The 21,758-nt window shown below is 39.7% G+C and overlaps 1 protein-coding gene across 1 annotated transcript in view; it reads right to left on the bottom strand.

Moving 5' to 3' along the window:
- bcar3 (BCAR3 adaptor protein, NSP family member) overlaps nt 1–8,823 on the bottom strand; it is a 69,027-nt gene extending 60,204 nt beyond the window's left edge. Inside the window, exons 1-2 of the mRNA XM_073476482.1 lie at nt 8,734–8,823; nt 2,932–3,046 (exon numbers count right to left, since the gene is read on the bottom strand). Of these exons, the coding sequence (XP_073332583.1) occupies nt 2,932–3,046; nt 8,734–8,823 (205 nt within the window). The remainder of the gene's footprint in view (nt 1–2,931; nt 3,047–8,733) is intronic.
- Between the last annotated feature and the right edge of the window lie 12,935 nt (nt 8,824–21,758).

Genomic DNA, 21,758 nt, shown 5'->3' with positions numbered 1-21,758 from the left:
TGTATGTGTGTGTGTGTGTGTGTGTGAAGGATACCATTAGGTGGACAAATCTGGCCTTTGTGGTAATGATAGGGGTGGCAGGCTGCCAGGCAGACAGATAATACCACAGTAGTTGGTGACTGAGTGATTTCAACTAGAGGCTGTTTCACCTCAGCAACGGTCCTCAACGTGCACATTGGGGCTCCACGAGCAGTAACACTGTGATCTCAGGAATGTGAAGATTTGTGCTTTTAAAAGGGGTAATCTGTGACGTTCTCATCTCCTCTTTTGTATATGTCTATGGTCATGTCATGTCATGATCATCAGTTACATGTCATTCGCAGACTAATTGTCATTAAAAGTAATATCTTTATCTTTTGTTTGTTCTGTTAATCAAATTTAGGTTTGTTTTACTGTTTTTACTTTCATTGCTTTGATTAGTAATTTGACTTCTTCATACATTAGCTATAGGGCTACTAAAAATTGTTTACATCATCAATAAATCTGTTGATCATTTTCTCAATTGAACAATTGGTCAATAAAATGTTAGATAATGGTGAAAAACGTCAATCAACGTTTCCCAAAGCCAAGATGACGTCCTGAAATGTCTTGTTTTGTCCACTGTACAGATATTCAGTTTACCGACATAGGGGTGAAACCTATTTTTTCACATTTAATGAACTTGAATCATAAAATTATGATTTTTTTGGTTTGTTTTTTCCAAAAATTGCCAAACCGATTAATCAAATAGCTGTAGTAGTTAGTCGATTATTTCTCTCATCTCGTAAATTATCAGATCAGAGGGCAAGTTTTCATTTTTGTTTTCTTATATGTCTTTTTACCTAAGTTAATTCAGTGAGTACTTCCACAGATGTTTGGATGTCAGCCCTTGATGTAAATGCTACACAAGGCCAGCGAGGAATTAGCATAGAGACAATCAGAACTCAAGAATTCGTGAATTGTTGAAAATGTTCTAAAAAGAAGAAAAACTTAATATAAAGAAGAAGAAATGTCAGTTCAGTGTATCCAAGTTTGTAATGCATTGGCCCACACATTTTTTTCACCAGAAGCCCACTCCATTCATTTCTTCATCGAGAAAGAAGTCAGTCATCAGTCAGAAGTCAGTTATCAGTCAAACGGCTTGTTTGACTGATGTGGACATCAGAGATGTTGTGTCTTGTATTTTGGTGTTGTTGTTCTTGAGTCTAGCAGCTTTGTGGAAATGGTTAATATTTTACATGTTGATGAAGGTTCTCAGTCATCCCAGTCATGGTAATTCTAAGTGCTGTCTCGTAGCAAATGGATGTGTTTCAGTTTCTTGAAGACGTTTCACCTCTCAAAGAATCTATCTAAGTCAAACTGGAACGGCCATCTTTGAACAGAGGACGTGGCCTACGACATTACTTATCACCCACCTACAATGCTGTACTGAGTTCCCTCCCCAGACAGCTTAACAACCATTCACACCTGGGCTCACCTAGCCCTAGCAACCCACATAAAGGCTGGTTGGGTCAACGACCCACAAGTGGCCCTAACAACTCTGAAACTTAGAGCTCACACATGTCCTCAACGACTCTGTGAGGACACTCCCACACAGTTTTAAAAGCCTGCAACTCCCCTCCAGTTAGTTAGAACTGAAGAAGCCTCTTGGATGAGAGGTGAAACTTCTTCAAGAAACTCAAACACATCCAGTTGCCTATGATACAGCACTCAGAAGGTTTGTATTTAAGATAGGTCTATGGTTAAGTGCAGCATGATCTGTCTAGTAAATCTGACACTATAGTAAAACATGGCATTTTACTTTTATTGTGAGGGAGAAAGAGGGGACAAAGCCTATAAAAGTGATACAACGGTAGCTCTCCAACAATTACTTGTAAGTTAGTTTTAACATCATCTACAACAATCACTGACAAATAGTGTTGATTTCCATCTCCAGGCTTTTGATCTATTATACAGTATGTGCTGCATGTTTATGAGAAAAAACATTTTAAACTCATCTGATTTCTGAGACTTCCAACATTTTATCATTATTTACACATTTACATTTAGAGGACATGACTAGTAACAAAACTGAATTTGTACAAAACTTAACTTCTGTTAAACACAGAGCCATAATGTTTTTTATATTCACTGCTGGTCTCCCTTTTGGTGATTTGTTGTTTCTTTAAATAAACTCCATTTCATATGGGCAAGCAAACTAAGAGACGAGTAGACTATGTCTATATAGTCCTTACTTACTTTAACACCTTCAAAAATCTGGCTTCTGAAAAAATTCTAGTTAGCCAGAGAACTACATCCACACTATGGATTAAGGTGAGTGTGATGCATTGTTTAGGTTTTAAACTGCATATGTTGCCAGTGCAAACACATCACTTTCCGAGTGTATTTCTAGAAATATAGAACTATTTCTTCTTTGATAATGTAAAAACAATTCCCTAAAATAATTTCCTCACTTAATTTGACTCGTGCAGGACTCAGTCACCAAGACAACAGTTAGATTTCACAGTATAATGCATGGGAAACTGGGCAAACAAAGCAGTCCATCGTGCACACACATAGACCTGCACACACATCCATGTATGCAGACACGCACTTCTAGAAGTGATTAAACCCAGCAGGACTGCAGACCTCAGCACTCTTCTCCTTATTTACTGACAGCTTTGGAAGTGTTCATGTTTGTGTGTGTGTGTGTGTCTGGGTGCACATGTGTGTATGTGTGTGACACAGTATTGTCCTCCACCAGACAACCCCCTCCCCACCAGCAGACCCCCCAGGCATAAGCATGTCTTTACATGACACTAATGCTATCTGTCTTTGTCTTTCTGTCTACAACACAGGGAGAGAGCCAGAGAGATGCAAACTTGGAGACTGAAACATGGAGCCAGAATCAACAAGCTGATGGAACAGATAAGGAAACATAATGTTTGGTAAACTCTGTGTGTGTTAGAGTACCTCTCCTCCTCTCTCGCTCCTGGAGGAGGCATAGAGAAGTGAGAAGGTGCAGGCGGTGAAGGTGATTGTGGACTCCGAGCTCCAAGAGGTCATACTCTGAGAGGTGAAGCAGGTCCTGGAAAACATTAAAATACAAACATGTAGTTATTCTGTGTGAAGTGGTTGGTATTCTGTAGATAACGTAAACTTATCTGATAAATAGTTTAGATAACAACACACCAGACAATTAAAGATATGGCTTGTGAAAAAAGTTATACATTTTTTTAAAAAAAGAGATATTTTTCTAAGGAGTTGGTTAAGACCTGAATTTCAGATGTGGTGAAAATGACAACCACCCACTCATCCTATTTTCTGTCCCATTGTAGATTTGCTGTAGAGGACACTTTATCATTCTGGCTTATGCAAAAATTCTTAAAGCAGCACAAGGAACTTCCATTTGTTGTTGTTGAGTCTGGCGGCCCCTGTGGACAAAAGCTGTATTAGCACCACTGCCCTGTGTCATAAAGATCTTGATCTGGCTTGCGTGTGCATTAGTTTTGAAAGTCAGTAGAAGAAAGAAGCAACATATTTTGAATACTTTTTTAATACAGCTGTTTGCAGGATGCACAGCGATGAGGCAATGTTTCCGTTTGTGGCTACGTAAGATTAATAACTGTAATATGATGCTGTGAGACTCATCATATATCTATTTTTTCCTCAGCAGTCCAACATAAAAATTTCATAACTAGTTAAAAGTTCCTTGTTGTAAGTTTAATATAGATTTAAAACTTAAAAAGTTAGGTTTATTGATTCAGTTAAAGAAACTATGTTGTAGGGTCTTTATAGCTTGTTTATATGCTTTTAGCTGACACCTGCAGTACAGTTTCTCAGGGTTAAAAACAACACCTAGCTCCTTGACCCAGGCTACAAACTTCTACTGCATTAGCAAGAGCAGCTGATACCTTCAACCGTAGCTGTTCTGCCTCTGTCTGCCAACTCATTGTTTCTGATGGTTGACTCTGTTGTTGGTTGACTCTCACTTCAGCCAACAACATCAAGAATAGGATGAGAGGTGTAGCAGTATGTGAATGACTTCTGTGCATTCCACACTGACTGAATTTATGGTACTGAGAAGAAAGGGTATAATTTTTGAGAGAAAATGTGTGGCTCAGGTGCAAAAGGTTAAGGTCTTTACTAGGACTGTATGTGAGGTGTCACAATATGCCACTGAAAGGACGCTAGCCTGCCAATCACAAACAAGTAGTGATGTTGAACCTTTCAAGTTACAAAATCCTAAACGATTTTGAAATCAGGTTGCATTTAAATAAGGAGACACTTCACAGATGTTCTTCTCTCTAATCTCAAACATTCACACACTACAAGTTTGAAAATAATGACGAATCACACAAATTATAAAGGTAATCATCCTAGAGGTTATCATCCTAGAGGGATCACCTCACGTGATCTCATAGGGAAGCAGATGGACACAAAATGGTGACTGTCATGGTGCAACAATTTGCTGTAGACATGTTTTGCAGTTAGACAAACAAAAGCAGAAGGCTAAAAGAGTCTGGATGATAAAATGGTTGGAGGAGACTATAGTGGTTCCACTCGAAAAGTACTGATGTAATCATCCAGAATTAAATCCCATATATCTTAGACATGTTTGTAATAATGGAGGTGGTCCTGATGAGTCTGCAAGAAGTTTGGACATTTTAAGAGTGATCTGTAAATCTCTCACATTTCCAGATAATCTAGGCTCAACATCGGCACTAACAAATGTACCAGAACATGTTTCTCCTCCAACTGTCCGGGAGGGATGAATTGTGGATGAATCTGCCTAACACTCCTCTTGTCAAAGCCTTGTTTATCACACAGCTAACATTAATAGACAACAAATTATTGAGGTGTGTTCTATAGAGAAAACAAGTACAAACAACTGACTTAGATTTAGATTTTCTCACAGGGAAGATCTGTTTGTACTTGGTGGACGTTTGTGGCTCCAGGAGAGCAAAAGAAAAATAGCTGAGACCACTGGTGACCTCCTATCTTCCAGAAGTGTGGCATCTCCTCCCCTCATCCTGCTCCTATCATTACAGCATTGTCTTAAACACACACAAAAACACACATCCTGTCTCACTTCAACCCTCAGTATGGTATTAAAGTAAACGACCCCTGAAAAAGCCCAGTGAGGGGCAGCCACAGAGTCTTTGAACAAGAGCTCAACCTTGTACAGTAATGGAACAACACAAAGACACACACGTAAATAAGACACACTGTGTCATCACAGGACCCTCCCAGCTCAAACCAAGGCCTTGTTGTTTTGGTTTCCCAACAATACGACCATTCTCTTCAGTTCATCACAAACAAGGCTCTATTTAGACTACACACATGTACAGTGGGCAAAACCATGAATACATACACAGACACACACACACACTCACATACACACACACACACACACACACACCTAAGGCAAACACAGAGAAAAAGTGCACAATCAAATTACAGTCACTCTTAGTCACATACAGAGGGTTAGAAGTTATACACGCATCCACAACCACACACACATAACTGCATACCAAATTAGCCAAACTCAGTCACCCACTCACATGCAAACAAGTGTACACACACTCACACTGTGTAGCAGTAAAGCATCAGTTTTAAAAATAAACTTTCAAAAACAAATGTAGACAAACACACAAAAATGAAAACAACAAAACACTGCACATGGAAGGACACACACACACAGGCCGTCACTGCAGTCAACGTGTCTTGACAGCTCAGTAGTAACATGTTAGCAGGTTAAAGAAGAAGACACTGCTTTAGATCGGCTGATGTTACCATGAGTAACACACACCCCTAGACTCTGCGTGTGTGTGTGTGTGAAGCTGTAGGTGTGTGTTTTTATGAGACATGGCTGGCATATAACAAACTCCTAATCTATCTCAGAATCTCTCTCCCCCTCCCTCTGTCGCTCTCGTCTCACTCTGAGTCTACCAGCAAGTTGACATGTTTTCTTTTTTCTTTCTCTTTCAGATCCTGCATAGCTGAACAACAATATGAGCTCTCATACCAGTCCTCTGGAGAGTTGATATAGCAGTTGTCAGTGTTGGTTTTGCACGCGTGAATGTTGTTGCAGTGATGAAGGCGCAAGACCGAGCAGCGCCGTACAGATGGCACTGGGCAAGACCTCAACATCAACATTATGATATTAGAATGAATCAAATGAGCTTGTAAACTTGGATCAGCAGTGCTAAAGAGCTGTTTTACGATCTGTCACTGCTGTACATGCTGATTTTGCATGATTTTCAATGTTCACAGGACAAAATTCTACACGAAAGAAGAAGAAAACCCTTCTTAGCAATTTCACCTGCTGTGTGAGCGAAGCCTAAATCTTTAAGTGATGACTGCAACAGAATCTTAAGATGCTGTACATTCACTCCATTTATGCAAAGGATATTGTGGTAAAAATAAATATTGACAAAAAATTTGTACATCACACTTAAAAAAAAGAATTAGAAGATGCCCTTTGGATACTTTACGTGCTTGTAGCTGTTGGTATGTGATGAGTGTTGATGATGTTGGCTGAGTTGGTTGTACCGGTACGTTGTGTTAACGCGCAGCCTGGATGGCTCAGGGGCACTGAGCTGGATAATGTTGTTATAAAACCCAAAGAAAGGTTAGCAACGCTGAGCCGAACTCATTATGCATGGGGGATTGTCAAAGAGGAAACTTGTTCTCCCTATGACATTCTCTGTTCGGGGATGGTGTAAGAGGAGTGCCAGTAGCTTGAGTCATCAGCTTCATGCATTTATTTTTGACAACTCGTAGAGACTTTCTTCAAAATGAAGGAATTCCATTCAGAACAATGAGATTTGTTGGTTGTTTGTAGATTTAACATAACTGGATTTTTTAGAGGATTTTTCACACAGCTTTAATCTAAACTCAACTATGGTTAAATAAGACTAGAACAACACTTTATTTTCCTTCTTCGGCCTTGTTTTCTTCCAATCTCTCTACTTGCCCCTTTTGCTTTCTTTCTTATAAGCTTTCCCCATTATGCCTTCACTAATTACACCACTGCATTCCTGCTGAACATTAGCAGGAGGCACTGTAATGGAATAATTCATGTCTTATTGGCCAATCAATCTCATCTCCTAGCCAATGGCTGTAATGTTCAGATTTAACTTGGCTAATGGTGGGGAAGTTAAAACAGCCCCCACATCACTGTCCCTTCAGTCTAATAGGCCCGTGATGAAGTTTTATTAGGCTGCTTTATTAGACTGCTGTGGGAAACACTCTTAATAACAACAGCTGGTTTTACCAGAAGAGAAAGAGTCTCTTATACAACATGGTTTCATCAAAGACATGTTGAAAGATCAGTTCATCCAAATTTGCAAAAAACATTTTTCACTTACCCCTCATGAAGTCTGGCCATTCAGATAGTGTCAGTTTTATTTGTTGAATCTCAATCGGAGCCATTTCTTTGGTAGAAAGTAGTTCAGCTTTAAAATTGTTCACAGCAATGCTTTGAACACTGCAAAAGAAATCCCATTACAGCCCATTGTATTGGGGTACAGACAGGGGCCTTGGAAACAGATGTTGGGTAAAGTGACCATTTTGATGTGCTACATTAAATATACCAGTGGTATTTTTAATGTTGCAATTTCTGTACAGAGACTTGCCCCGTCAACTCTTACTGACATCAAAATGATTGCACTGTGGACAATGGCTGGGATGTGTTTTGGGTTTTGCATCAGGTTTTCTAACTGAAAACCATTGCTGCAGCAAAATCTGTTACCCAAAATAATTATGAGAAATTTGTCATACAAATTCTTAATCGTGCTTAAATTAAGATCCACAATGCCTTGTTAAGTAGTTCTTGGTGAGGATAGATAATTAGCAAATAGCTAGTTTCATCAATATTACTGAACCATAACCATAGAGGTAGCGAATCAGAAATTTTTTTTTCAATAACAAAAAAACATTTTTGTTATTTAGTTTGGGGGCTTAAAAGGCATATTATGTTCAAAAAGCATTGTCATCTAAACCAGTGACATATATGACAACTAGAATAGCACTCAGTACAACAGTCCACTTTTGTACTGAGTCATAGATACCAGCAACCTAAATAGAGAATACACAAAAATGACGACAAACTCCCTATTCCGCAAAGTTAAAGAAAGTGAGAAAAAATTCCTGGATATGTCCCTTTATCTGAATCCACACCAGAAGCTAATGGGGCCTATTCCAGGCTAAGACCCATCCTCTATCTTCCATCCAAAGTTTTGTGTAAATCTGTTTTTTTTTTGTGTAATCCTGCTGACAAACAATCAAAACAACCAACAAATCAACACAGGTGAAAACGTAGCCTCCTTGGTGGAGGTAAATATATTTCTGAGCATTAAACTGTTGCGAAGCTTTGCTGTATTTCCCACTAAATCTGACTCAAGGGCAATGAAATGCAGAGGCTGTCTCAAAATGTTTATGAACACGATTAACAGTGTCAACAGTAGCCAGTTAACACCTCTAAACAGCTTGCAGGGGTTTACCCATGTAAAATGAATTGTAATTTCTTATGAGGGCAAGGACATTTCTTGTTTACTTGCTCATCAAGATTTTCTCAGAAAGTTTTTATTTCCCTAGCCTTGTACAGTGGGTACTTTTAGTCTGCTGCAGGCTCAAGAGTTTTCTCAGACACAGGCAAGCATGCTTGAATCCATTATTTTATAAATAATATGATAAATCAATAGTTATGTGCATGTCTCTCCAGATGTCAGCAGGTTTGTTGATTCTGTGTGTACATGTGTTTTTTTTTACCTCTACACCATCATATTCCTGCTCCAATGCTATGCAGTATTGTGGCAGTCCCAGCTGGCTCAGCCATCTGGAGATAGACTGGTGCTTCATGGTGACACATATACACACACAGGCATGTACACAGATGCACAAACACACTCTCTTTTTCGTCTTTTAGATGGAACCTGAAACATAGAAAAGGAACAGAAGATCAATTTATTTTGGATGACGGGTGGAACAAACTCAAAGACAATAACATATCCAAAACGGTAATATATCTGGAATTTGCAATCTTGAGTCAAAACTATCCAGAAAATGAGCTGATTACAGTATTTCATCCTAAGGTTTTTGAAAAGAAATGTCAGAGGTGCATTTTCTGAAAACAAAAGACATTGTAGACCTGCATCCCCCTGTTTTACAGCCAAGAAGAAAGTAACATATGTGGAATTGTCATGGTTGAGTCAAAACAGCCCAGAAAATGAGCTGGTAACATTACCTTGAAGGGTCTGAAAGTTAACTTTGGTTTGTTTTATTTAGCATAGATGATTGCTTTTGGTTGGTTTTCTGTGTGTGTGTCCATACACGTCTGGACAAGACATGTGCTAAACGGCCCATTTATTTTACACAGCGAGGCAGTTCTGTAGCCAAGTCTTGTTCTTTATCAGCCTAATGGCCGATCAGCAGCAGCACAACGGACACTTCAATGCTGTAAACACCCCGGGGTGATGATGTCTCTGTCTCAACAGGAGCCTGATACTGAGCCTGAGAAATCAAACTCAGCGTCTGAATGTCCTGCCAGTCAAGATAGAGCCATAAAACACTACACAGGATGTTCAGCATATACTGGAACTGGATACTAAATGAGAGCTCATATCACGAAAACAAACTTGCTGATTACTGCCACAAATCACGTTTACTGAGAGGCATTGGGCTGCCGCTACAGCAACATACACACACATGAACACAAGGTGATAAAAAATAATAAATGATGACAGTGCTACATGTCAAGATAAATCCTAGTAAATCCAAGAATATAAGAAATTGGTGAAGGAAATGTGCTGAGTTAAAATCTTTAGAGAAGTTGGCAGGCAAAATGTCTACAGTATGTCTGCAGACGGAGAAGAATACAGGACAGAATAACACTGAATCCACCAGAAAAAAGTTGCCGTTAGTTATTACAAGGAATGTCCTGAATCGATTTTTCTTTGGTCCGAGTCCAAGTTACTATTGGGAATTACCAGTCCGATAATTTTATATATCTAAATGCTGATTAGATATGTATCGGACACACTGAAATAACAGCCTTCTAAATTTGATACGCCTTCATTTTCATGAGCTAAATGAGCTTATAAACTAAAATCATTGGTGTGATATGAATGAATGGAGAAAATGTGATTAGTAAAGTGGATGTGACATGATCAGCTAGAGCAGGGGTTCTCAAAGTGCAGCCCACGGGCCAATGGCGATCCTCAGTCACATTTTGTACGGCACCGAAACATGACAAGATATGCATGCATTATATTTTAAATTTACATTTAATACACTACTTGGCTACTGCGTCAAACCGCACCCCCTAACAAGCGCCTGTCTAGTTGCACTTTATGAGCATTGCAGGAATTACATGCTGTTATCAATGCTAGTGCTGTAATTTGGTGTAAGACTCGGTAGTGAGATGGAAAAGCCAACACACAAAAAAATGCTGTATGGTTAAGGAGAAGGTTTCAGGAAATATGGCTCAGCTCTTACTTCATCAGGGAACAGATAAAGTGAGCCACCTTACCTGCAAACAGGCAAATACAGTGCTCAAGGAATTATTAAAGCTAAATGCAATTATGTGACCAATCACAAATCCTACGACAGGGTCATGGGTTTTCCTGTGTGGCCCTCGATCAAATGGTGACTCCCTTGATTTATATTCAGTCAAAATTTTTGAAAAAACCTGAGCTAGAGAGAAAATGTATCAATCTGTTAGACAAGAAGCACTTGTAGAGTGGGGTTTCACACTGCAACAGCAAAGTTTAATTTTGGTCTGTCATCAAGATACTCTTGGATTTAATGTCAATTCAGTGGCGTTTGTCATTTTAACTGGTGACAGCAAAATATAACACAAACTGTAAATGAGCAGCTACCTGAATGATTTGTACATTGCTGTTTGCTAATGCTAATGTTTACTATTTATCAATAGCATTGTAGCTCCATGCATTTTGCCAACCTCAGTGCCTGAACTGAAGTCACTCATCAGTGCACCTAAATAATATTTCTCGTTTGCACGCTTAATTTTCAGTACTGCAGAGCCCTGCTGTGGTAAAGAAGGGCCACATTGAAGCAGTTTATTTTCGCTGATACTGATCCATTAAAATATGCCCAGATTGGCTTCAACATTGTTGTTCTGGATCAGCTCGGGTCATCTCTAGTGCTAACTATTAGAGCTCTCTGTCCTGATAGCTCACTTGGTAGAGCTGTCATCCCATGTACAACAGCTGAGTTAAATTTCCCTGCGGTTAATTTCCAACCTGCTGCCTTTTGCTAATCTGCATCCCCAGTCTCTCATCCCCCTTTCCTGTCATGATCTCCAGCTGTTCTGTCAAATAATAAAGGCACCAAAAAACAGATGGAGATGTCTGTTTTTGGCTAATCTAGCAAATGAAATACCTGATAAAGGAGGGCTCTTCATCACACAGATGCCAAAAATCTTATCAAAATCCACTGTTATCATAAATCCGTTTTGCTCCGTGAAATGTTGGATTTAGTGTATCATGCTGCATTGTGATTTGTCTGTGGTTCAGCTTTTTTGTATATGATAAGGATAAAATATATCATGCTTGTTTATGCCATATATATACTCATTTAGCTTGCCAGTATCATGTGTTTAAATCTATTAATATTTCATGCTGTACTTTCTCTGTCCTTAAGAGACACCTCGCACCCTGTTCTTTTAGGAAGTGACTCACTCAAGGCTCGAGAGTAAAACAGGAAGTGAGGAGGCGAGACGCTCTAACTGTAGTATCTGTTACAAGAGGAAAGTTAAGGTTGAGATAAAGGTCAGGAAGTTGTTTTTGTCTGATAAGAGGATCTAGACACTTGACCTTAAGCTGCCCCCTGAAAGAGGAACAGCGCTCCCATGTAAGCTTGACCTTAAGCTGATCTCTGAAAGAGGAACAGCGCTCTGTGTAAAAGTTAACACCCATTTTGCTTAATAAAAAGAGAGGAGACGGAAGGGACGAGCAGAGCGGTTTGGGGATATGTAACTCTGCACGTCTCCTGACGCTCTCCTTGCATGTAAGAAATTGAACGCCTTGTCTGACTCTCTTTTTGTGTGTTTTTAATAATGTTCTAGGTGATTAAACCTGACATTAACTTGGTCCTTCGAGCCGGATGCCAATAGACCTGAGGATTCCAGCGGGTGAGACGAACTCCAGGAAGACCGTGGCCACGGCGGGCTCCTAGGCGGGCTCTTGCAGACCTTTTGAAAGGACTGGACTTCGACCCGCCGGCTGGGATCCGACGGTTGACGGCAGTTCGGAGAGAGAAGACAACAGCGGTGAGAAAAAGCTTTTGTTAAAGAGAGAGCGAATGACTGAGGGTCATTGCGCGTACAAAACCCTGTAAATCCTAGGCACTGACAGGTAAAATAGAAGAAACAGAGAAGGTTTCTTAAGGACGCGCGGAGTCCTCTAATGAAAGTTAAATTCCGTAGAAGAAACAGAAGGTTTCTTAAGGGCGACGGAGTCCTCTAAAGAGTGCTTATAAAGAAGCAGTAGTTAAAGTCCGTGGTAAGGCGACGGAGCTTTCTAGGATACTAGTAATACTAGTAAGAGTCCGTAACAAGTGTGTAAACGTGAAAAAAGTGTGAGTGTTTGTGAGTGTGAAAGGAGGATAAAATACCATTAGGTATTTTTCCTCATGAAAACACAGTGGAGTTGTAAACAGTAAACCTTTTGTGGATGCAAAGGCAAGAATTCTCCACTCGAAAGAGTTGAAGTGAGAATTACCACATCTGAGTCTTTTCAATTGCTGTTCCACTGAAAGGAAAACCAGTCTATAGAGAACACCCTAGGTGTTAATAAAGACTGGACTAAAATTCCAAAAATGGGGGGAAATAGTACAAGCAAAGAAAAACCAAGAGATAAATTAGACAGTGAAGACTGGAAGTACGTTAAAAAACAGGATCCTGATAAAATAAAACATTTGGATAAATGGATTAAAAAACATGATTTTGACGGCCGTCTCAATACACAAAAAATAACAGCGCTGCAAGATTCGATAAAAAATAAAACTAAACAAAAACCAAAAAAGATGAAAAAAGAAGGTTACGAAGATACTAAAGTATGGATGAAAATCGCAACCAACAGGGAGACAGGTGAAAGGAAGAGACAGGAAGAGAATAACAGAAAGAAGGCAGAAGAAAGAGAAAAAACATGTCAGGAGAAAGAAAAAGAGTTGTTGTGGCAGAGGAAGGAGGATGATGAAACAGGAAGAATAATGAGAAGACAGACAGTACAGGCAGAAGGGCAGGGAGAAGCAGTAGAAGGTGCAACAGCACCCAATGCCTTATATCCCGGGATCAAAATTAAAGACCCTCCACCTTATACCCAAGCCTCTGTAAAAACCAGATCTCAGGGAGAAGTAGGAACATGGTCACAGGATTGGAATAAATTATTTGAACCAAAACCATCTGCTCCACTAGCCACCCTTGTGGTCTCAAATCAACCGACTTCCCCTAGTTTTCGTTCAGACATAACTGAAGCTTTCCCAATGATAGAAGTTGCTAATCCCAACACTGCAGACAATCAGCCTGCAGCTGTCCTAGTGTATCGAACATGGACAGCAGAAGATGTTAAAAAAGCTGTAGAAGGCGTCACCTCCCATAAAGAAGACGTAACACAGTTTAAACAAGATATGGAAAACCTGAGAAAATCATATCACTTGAATGGTCATGAGGTACAGCAAATTTGGATGACCATGTTAGGGCCTGATTGGCATCACGTCAGGGGGGATTGGAGCCCGGTAAAAGCAAATGGAGACGCTTTAAAACATACTGACCAAGCCCTGAACATAAGGGTTACTGCCCTTGCAGATAGAGTGGCCGAACGCTTTAAGCGCAGAGCAAATTACACCGAGATAGGGAGAGTAAAGCAGAAAGATGATGAGTCATTTGAGGAATATAAACTAAGAATGACTAAGGCTTTCAAAACACACAGTGGGTTGGAAGACAATAATGACGAGGATGGGCCATACAGACAGCAGTTAAAAAACGCATTACATGCTGGATCTAAAGACGCCATCCGCTGTTGGGTGACTAAACATTACATAGGATTGGCAACGGCAAAATTAGAAGACTACGTCAGCCATGCGTTACACGCAGAAAAGGTAGTGAAAGAGAAAAACAAGAAAAAGCCGACAGACACCTTCTACAGTGAGGATTCAGAAGTGTACTACCAAGATGGGGAAAATAATGGTAGAGGAAGAGGGACATACAGAGGACGATTTCAGAGGGGCAGAGGCAGGGGAGGAAGAGGGGGCCGTACATATTACTACAGGTTCCCAGACTCCCCCGGATGTTGGTGCTGTGGCAAAATGGGACACATCTCTAAATATTGTCATGACAGAATAAAACAGTCAGCATGACTAGAAAAGTCAAAGTGTGAACTTCAAACTGAACAAACAGTAAAACTAAGCCCAAAACCAGACCCAGAATCAGAAGATGAAGTTCTGTTAAATCTTCAAGAGCTATTAGCATTAGATGATGTGAAACCAGAAATTACTTTGTTTGTAAATGGGAAACCCATCACCTTCTTATGTGACACTGGAGCATGCAGAACCACCTGTAAAGAAACAATACCATGTTTAAGACAAAGCTGGCAAAAGGTTACTGTAAGGTCTGCAAATGGAAAGCTAACTGAAGTAAATGAATCAGAACCTGTATGGATCAGAGACCCTCAAGGTGAATCATGCCAGCTAGCAATCCTGCTGCTCCCAGAGTGTCCAGTAAATTTGCTAGGAAGAGATGGGCTCCTGAAACTTGGCCTAGGACTAATTCCCTCATCCACAGGCCAGATAGCTGTAAAACGGAGATTAGAACTCCAAAAAGGAGAAGTTTTTGTAGTACAGGCAACAGGCCAACCAAATTACTACTACTCCTTAGACATCTCAAATAAAGCACCTCATCAGACTGCAAGTGCCTTATTAGAAGAAGGACGGCATGCAATTCTTAGAGTCCAGGATCAAATGTCAGAAGAAGAACTGCATGCAACCCTTTGGTTCAAAACTACACCAGGTCCAGATAGAGAATATGAAAAGAAGCTACAAAGAGCTACACCAGCTAAAGTAACTATTACATATCTCTATGCTCACCTTGATAGTACTGCAGTAGCTGCAGTCAGTCTCCCAGACACATTAAAAGAGCTGAGCAGAATGTGGGTTCCTCCACACGTCTCATTGTATAAAGAAAAAACTGCAAAATGGCAAGATTTGGGAAAAATGGTACTAATGGGAGAAAAAGCAACCGACTGGGTGGCAACATCTGTAAACACATGGGCCAGTGCGTCCACAGGACTAACAAAAAAGGCTTTGTTCTGGTCTGTCCAGGTACAGGAAGGAATACATCTGCAGTCTAAAAAAGAATGATACATATTTCTCTCAGCCGAAGAGGAAGAATTGTTGAAAGGAATTCCTGAAAAACTATGGTCTAAAGGACCCACTGATGTAGGCCTTATTAAAGGAGCCTTACCTGTACAGATCAGACCCAAAACAGAACACAGGCCATGTGTGAGACAGTACCCACTCAAAATAGACGCTTGTGAAGGCATTAAACCAGTTATTGATGATTTGATAACCGCGGGGGTAATTATAACGTGCGAGGACTCGCCTTGTAATACTCCTATATTTCCAGTAAAAAAAGCAGCACCCTCTGTTGGGTGGAGAATGGTACAAGATTTACAGGCTGTAAATAATGCAGTAATTCAAAGAGCACCGTGTGTGCCTGACCCATACACCCTGCTGAACACATTAAGATTAGATGCAAGATTTTTTACTGTAGTTGACATTAGTAATGCATTCTTTTCTGTCCCGGTAGATAAAGACAGTCAATTTTGGTTTGCTTTTACCTTTGGAGGAAAAAGATATACATATACTAGATTACCACAGGGCTACTGTGAAAGCCCAACAATTTACTCACAGGTAATGAGTGCTAGTATGGCTAAATTCCATCCTCCAGGAGGAAGTCAAGTTTTGCTATACGTAGATGACATTTTACTAGCATCTCCTGATGAAGAAATCTGTAAACAAGACACATTGGCACTGCTACGACACTTAGCTGAACAAGGCCACAAAGCAAGCAAAAACAAATTACAAATGTGTAAAGAACAAGTGAAGTACTTAGGACACAATCTTAGTGCAGGAGGACGAACAATTTTTCCAGACAGAAAAACAGCAATCCTCCAAGCCCCAAAACCTGTGACAAAAAAGCAGATGATGTCATTTCTTGGGTTAACAAACTACTGTAGGACATGGGTTCCTAATTATGCAGAAATAACATCTCCATTGAGCAAGCTAATGTACCAAGAGGAACTGAAAATGAATTCTCAAATACAATGGACTGAAGAAGCAGAAGAAGCTTTCTGTAAAATAAAACAAGTATTAGTATCCAGCACAGCATTGGCATTGCCAGACTACAGCAAACCCTTTGTTCAAATGGTAGACTGTAAGGGACATTTTATGACCTCCGTCTTAGCCCAAAAACATGGTGATAAGCTGAAACCCATTGCTTATTTTTCGTCTAAACTAGACAGTGTTGCATGTGCACTTCCTCATTGTGTCAGAGCAGTAATTGCAGCATCAATGGCAGTGGAAACAAGCTCAACCATAGTGTTATTCCACCCATTGGTGTTAAAAGTGCCACATGCTGTGTCAGCCCTATTACTGCAAACAAATATGATGTTCTTATCACCAGCAAGACATTTGTCATGTATGTCCATACTGCTATCACAGCCACATTTGACTATAGAGAGATGCACAACGCTAAATCCTGCTACACTGTTACCACTCCCAGAAGATGGAGTCAAACATGATTGCCAGGAATTAGCGGAGAAAACAGCAAAAAGTAGAACAAGAAGTATATCATCTATGATGTTCTCATAAAAATGAATTTGTGGTCGAAAATCTGCGAAGAAGAGGCCAACGAAGGAATATGAGAAAATGAGCACATAAATGACATACAGGAGGGAAATGATAAGGATAAAATATATCATGCTTGTTTATGCCATATATATACTCATTTAGCTTGCCAGTATCATGTGTTTAAATCTATTAATATTTCATGCTGTACTTTCTCTGTCCTTAAGAGACACCTCGCACCCTGTTCTTTTAGGAAGTGACTCACTCAAGGCTCGAGAGTAAAACAGGAAGTGAGGAGGCGAGACGCTCTAACTGTAGTATCTGTTACAAGAGGAAAGTTAAGGTTGAGATAAAGGTCAGGAAGTTGTTTTTGTCTGATAAGAGGATCTAGACACTTGACCTTAAGCTGCCCCCTGAAAGAGGAACAGCGCTCCCATGTAAGCTTGACCTTAAGCTGATCTCTGAAAGAGGAACAGCGCTCTGTGTAAAAGTTAACACCCATTTTGCTTAATAAAAAGAGAGGAGACGGAAGGGACGAGCAGAGCGGTTTGGGGATATGTAACTCTGCACGTCTCCTGACGCTCTCCTTGCATGTAAGAAATTGAACGCCTTGTCTGACTCTCTTTTTGTGTGTTTTTAATAATGTTCTAGGTGATTAAACCTGACAGTATACATCACTGCAGCTATCGTAGATTGGAACATTGGTACATTTTTCTTTATAGGGCCATATTGCAAGAGCTACCTCCTTCAGTCATGCGGACAAATTTTGTATGTCATTCCTCAAACCCGTACCATCTTTGGTGAAAGCGCTTTTAAATTTTGCACCTTCATCCTGGTGTGAGTTACAGAGACACCTTAAACTTATATATATATACTTGATAAGTATAGAAGATTATAAGAATAGGATTAAGAGCTATTTGAGCACTGAATGCACATGTCCTGTTACTAAACATTGGTAACTTCATTGTCTTGATGTAATTTGCTGATTGTTGTGGGTCGTTTGCTTGTTTCTTTTATTGGAAACTATTTATGTTTCTGTCTTTGCCGGATTCCCTTATAAAAGAGATTCTGAATCTCAATGGAAATATTCATGGGTAAATAGAAGCTAAATAAAAAATAATAATAATAATAATTAAAGATTGCCCACAACTGCCTTGTACAAACAGATACATTAAAGGGGTTGCTGCTATAGTATAAAACATGGTGAGATCTTGCTGATGTTACACAAATGTATATTGTCCAGGGAATTTTTATGCAATAACACTGCAGTGTAACAAAAAACCAAAGCCTTGCAATTCTGTTTGAGTGGTAGGGAGACAGCTGCTATGACACAAAGCAGTGAAGATCAAGTGACCAAGATCAACTGATTTAGAACATTTGCATTATAGATTTTTGATATTCTCCTGAAGTATATGTGAATTAGTGCTGGGCGATATGACGATATGTATCGTGGGGATGATAGAAACGTGTCTATCGTGCCATTTGTCTTCTATCGTTTCTATCGTGATAAACACATTTTATCAATTATTTCAGAAAATATATCATTTAATAGCCTGCAACAGAGTTGCATTTTTTGGGTTATGACTATGCAGTTTCTAAACTTACATAACTGAAAATAAAGAGAAATAAAATAAATATTCTTCGCAAAGAAATGTGGTTTGCGACACGACGCTGCTTTACGTTCTTTGCGACATGTGTGCTGCACATGCGCGTTTCGTTGCTGAAGTCCGAAGGATGGATGATGGCGCAACCTGGAGAGGTTTTACAGACCGCTACACAGGCACAGGTAGAAGAACCACTTGTCCCGAAAAGAGGGGGCACATCTGTGATTTGGATGAGATTCGGATTTAAGACCTCTGACACGGAGCAAAAGGAGGCTATTTGTAAACTTTGCAACAAAATTATCCCTGCGCCAGATGCGAACACATCCAACCTTTTCTACCACCTGAAAAGGGTCCACGAACATGAATACACAACAATACAACAAATTCGATCAAAACAAAGTGGTGGAAGTTCTGAAAAGAAATACAGCCAGCCTAAGATTAAGCAGTCCTTAGCACAATGCTCGCCATATGAGAGAACGTCTCAACGCCACAAACAAATCACACGTGCCATCTCGAACTACATTTGTAAAGGCATGGCTCCAGTGTATATAGTTCAGAAGGACAGCTTCCGAGAACTTGTCAAAGTGCTTGATCCAAGGTACGTTATGCCCAGCCGGAAGCACTTCAGCAAAGTCGAGTTGCCCTGCTTATACGAAGTCTGTCGGGCCGAAGTGGAAAAAGATGTGTGTAGTGTGGTGCATTATGCCTTGACGACGGACCTGTGGACAAGCAGAGCTACGCAGCCCTACATGAGTATAACCATACATTTCATCAGGAGCGACTGGACCCTCTGCGCTCGCTGTTTACAGACTGCGTACTTCCCAGAGGACCACACAGGAGTCATGTTAGCCCAAGGTATGAGCCTACATGCCATTGCTACATATTTATTCTGTTGCTATTTATTTTACTAACATGCTTAAACAAATAATGCACACTGTACTGTGTAATATATTAGTATGTTATTTCAAAATTCCTATTAGTTTTGTCCATGGATCTCTTACTTCAAATTTACTTTAAAATTACTTAAAATCTAAAAACATACTTAATTGTGGTATATCGTGATATATATCGTTATCGTGATATAAAATAATCTATATCGTGATATATGATTTTTTCCATATCGCCCAGCACTAATGTGAATAATTTTGTTCTTGATCAATGGGAAACAAGTTACTATTGATGTAAACAGTCATGACTTTCTCCGCTGTATCTGAGTATCAGATGTGTGTTGTCAAGTAGCATCTTTATCTCTGTGTCGTTACTGTCATTGTGTCTTTTGTGGACTGTGTCATGGAAGTGGCAGGGGACACATGCATGTAGGGGGTTGGTCTGACATTACGTTTTATGCATGTATGAGTGTGTGTGTGTGTGTGTGTGTGTGTGTGTGTGTGTGTGTGTGTGTGTGTGTGTGTGTGTGTGTGTGTGTGTGTATGGTGTCATGTCATTGGTAAAAGACAGAACAACAAAAACCTTGTCAGGCAAAGAGGCGGAGACTGAGCACATGCAGTGAAGCCCCCACCCCACCCAATCACATTAAGTGATGTCACAGAGATGTACATGATGTCACTGACTGTCACCAGAGGTTGTAAGAGCCCACCACAGCCCACCACTCACCAGGATCCATCTCCAGGCACACACACACACACACACACTTACTCACACACACAACTGTCCCCCTCTTTCAATCATGTCAATCTAATCTATGAGTGTGTCATCATGTAGATTAGAGAAGAGGAGTCATTCATACAGTATATGTCAGTGTATAACACCATCTCCAGCTTAACCTAATGGAGAAATGGAGGTCGTTCAGGAGAATGAATGACCTCTATGTCCCACCTGCCATGAGCTTATACACAGAACATATACAGTACCAGGCATCAGAAGGAGCAGTCCCTGCCCTCTTCCATGATGCCAGTGTTAGCAGGTTAAACAAATGATTTACAACGATTTATACATTGCCTAGAGAATGAAAGCTGATGACTTACAGTAGATGAATAAAAAACAGAAAATGTAATGTGAGGAGTCTTTCGAAAAAGGCAAAAATATACAGTAACACTGCATAAAAAAACAGAATATTTGCCAATCACAACATTAGAAGTCAATGACAGGTTTAGTTTAGTTTTGTTTCATTAATACATCACTATTGTACTTCAGTTCAATCAGTTTGACAATCAGTTCAATTCACTCAAAGCAAAGCAACATGCATTTTTGTTTTCATGTATTCTTTTTATTTTAAATTACTGTCTATCTATCATATCACTATAACAGAAACATTTATCGGGATATTGATTTTCAGGCATATCTCTGAGTTGTACATTGACTACAGGAGGGTGACATGGATAACATCACTAGTCATTATATATGTCATTTTGTATCACAATGTTGATATTTGTCTTGATATAGTAAAGTTCAATCAACTGAGTAACTAATAAGTGGAAAGAAACGTCTGTTTTTGGCTTATCCAGCAGAGTTAAGCACTTGACAAATCATGGTGCACATATCATTTGTTCAAAAATCCAATATACTGTTTGTGTAGAACAATATTAGATATTTCTGCACACAAGACATTTCTCGAGCTCTACAGCAAGACAGAAGCAGATGGGAACACTAAGTAACCCTAACCCACTATGTCGAGCTTGTGTACCCACTTTAGATGGTGTGCGGGCTAACGCCTTCAGCTCAGCAGATACAGTGAAGATTTTGGCTTAAAAAATAGTGTTAATAACATCTTTTCAAAATAATTTGGGATCTCAGGTTTTCCAGAGACTTGGATTATTCTGGACAAGTCAATGGAGCCATTTCACTTGTTTTTAACAAACTTCATCTGACTTTCAATCTGAATGGGGGCTGGATTTTCATTTTTGGGGGTTTTATTCCTTCCGTTCAATTTGTGTTATTAAATGCTCTATACTGTCTCACTTCTATCATAAATGTTTCAAATGTACTTATTGGAAACACACTATGTCTTAATCACAAGGTTCAGAACTCAATACCACATTAACTGTGTCTGTGTGCGTGTTCTGCAGCTGTTCCTTGTGTGCGTCACCTCATAGTAAAAGCAGGACCACATCCATATACGGAAGAAATTACCTTCAGCTAGTTGTCCTATATACAAGTTATCTGTTTTTATTGTTTATCTATATGGTTCCTGATAAATAAATAAAAAAATAAATAACATGAAGTAAATACATGTTGACTGTGTGTGAGTTTGTTGAGAGTGGAACTGCTACTGTCTTACTGAGTGACTCAAAACGGCCAATTTTGGAGGTTTAACAAAAAAGCCTGAGACAACAAGTAGTTTAACAAGACAATGCTCCTATGGAGTTA

The sequence above is a fragment of the Pagrus major genome, chromosome 11, assembly GCF_040436345.1.
Source record: "Pagrus major chromosome 11, Pma_NU_1.0".
NCBI lineage: Eukaryota > Metazoa > Chordata > Actinopteri > Spariformes > Sparidae > Pagrus > Pagrus major.
This window is presented reverse-complemented; position numbering and strand designations above follow the sequence as displayed.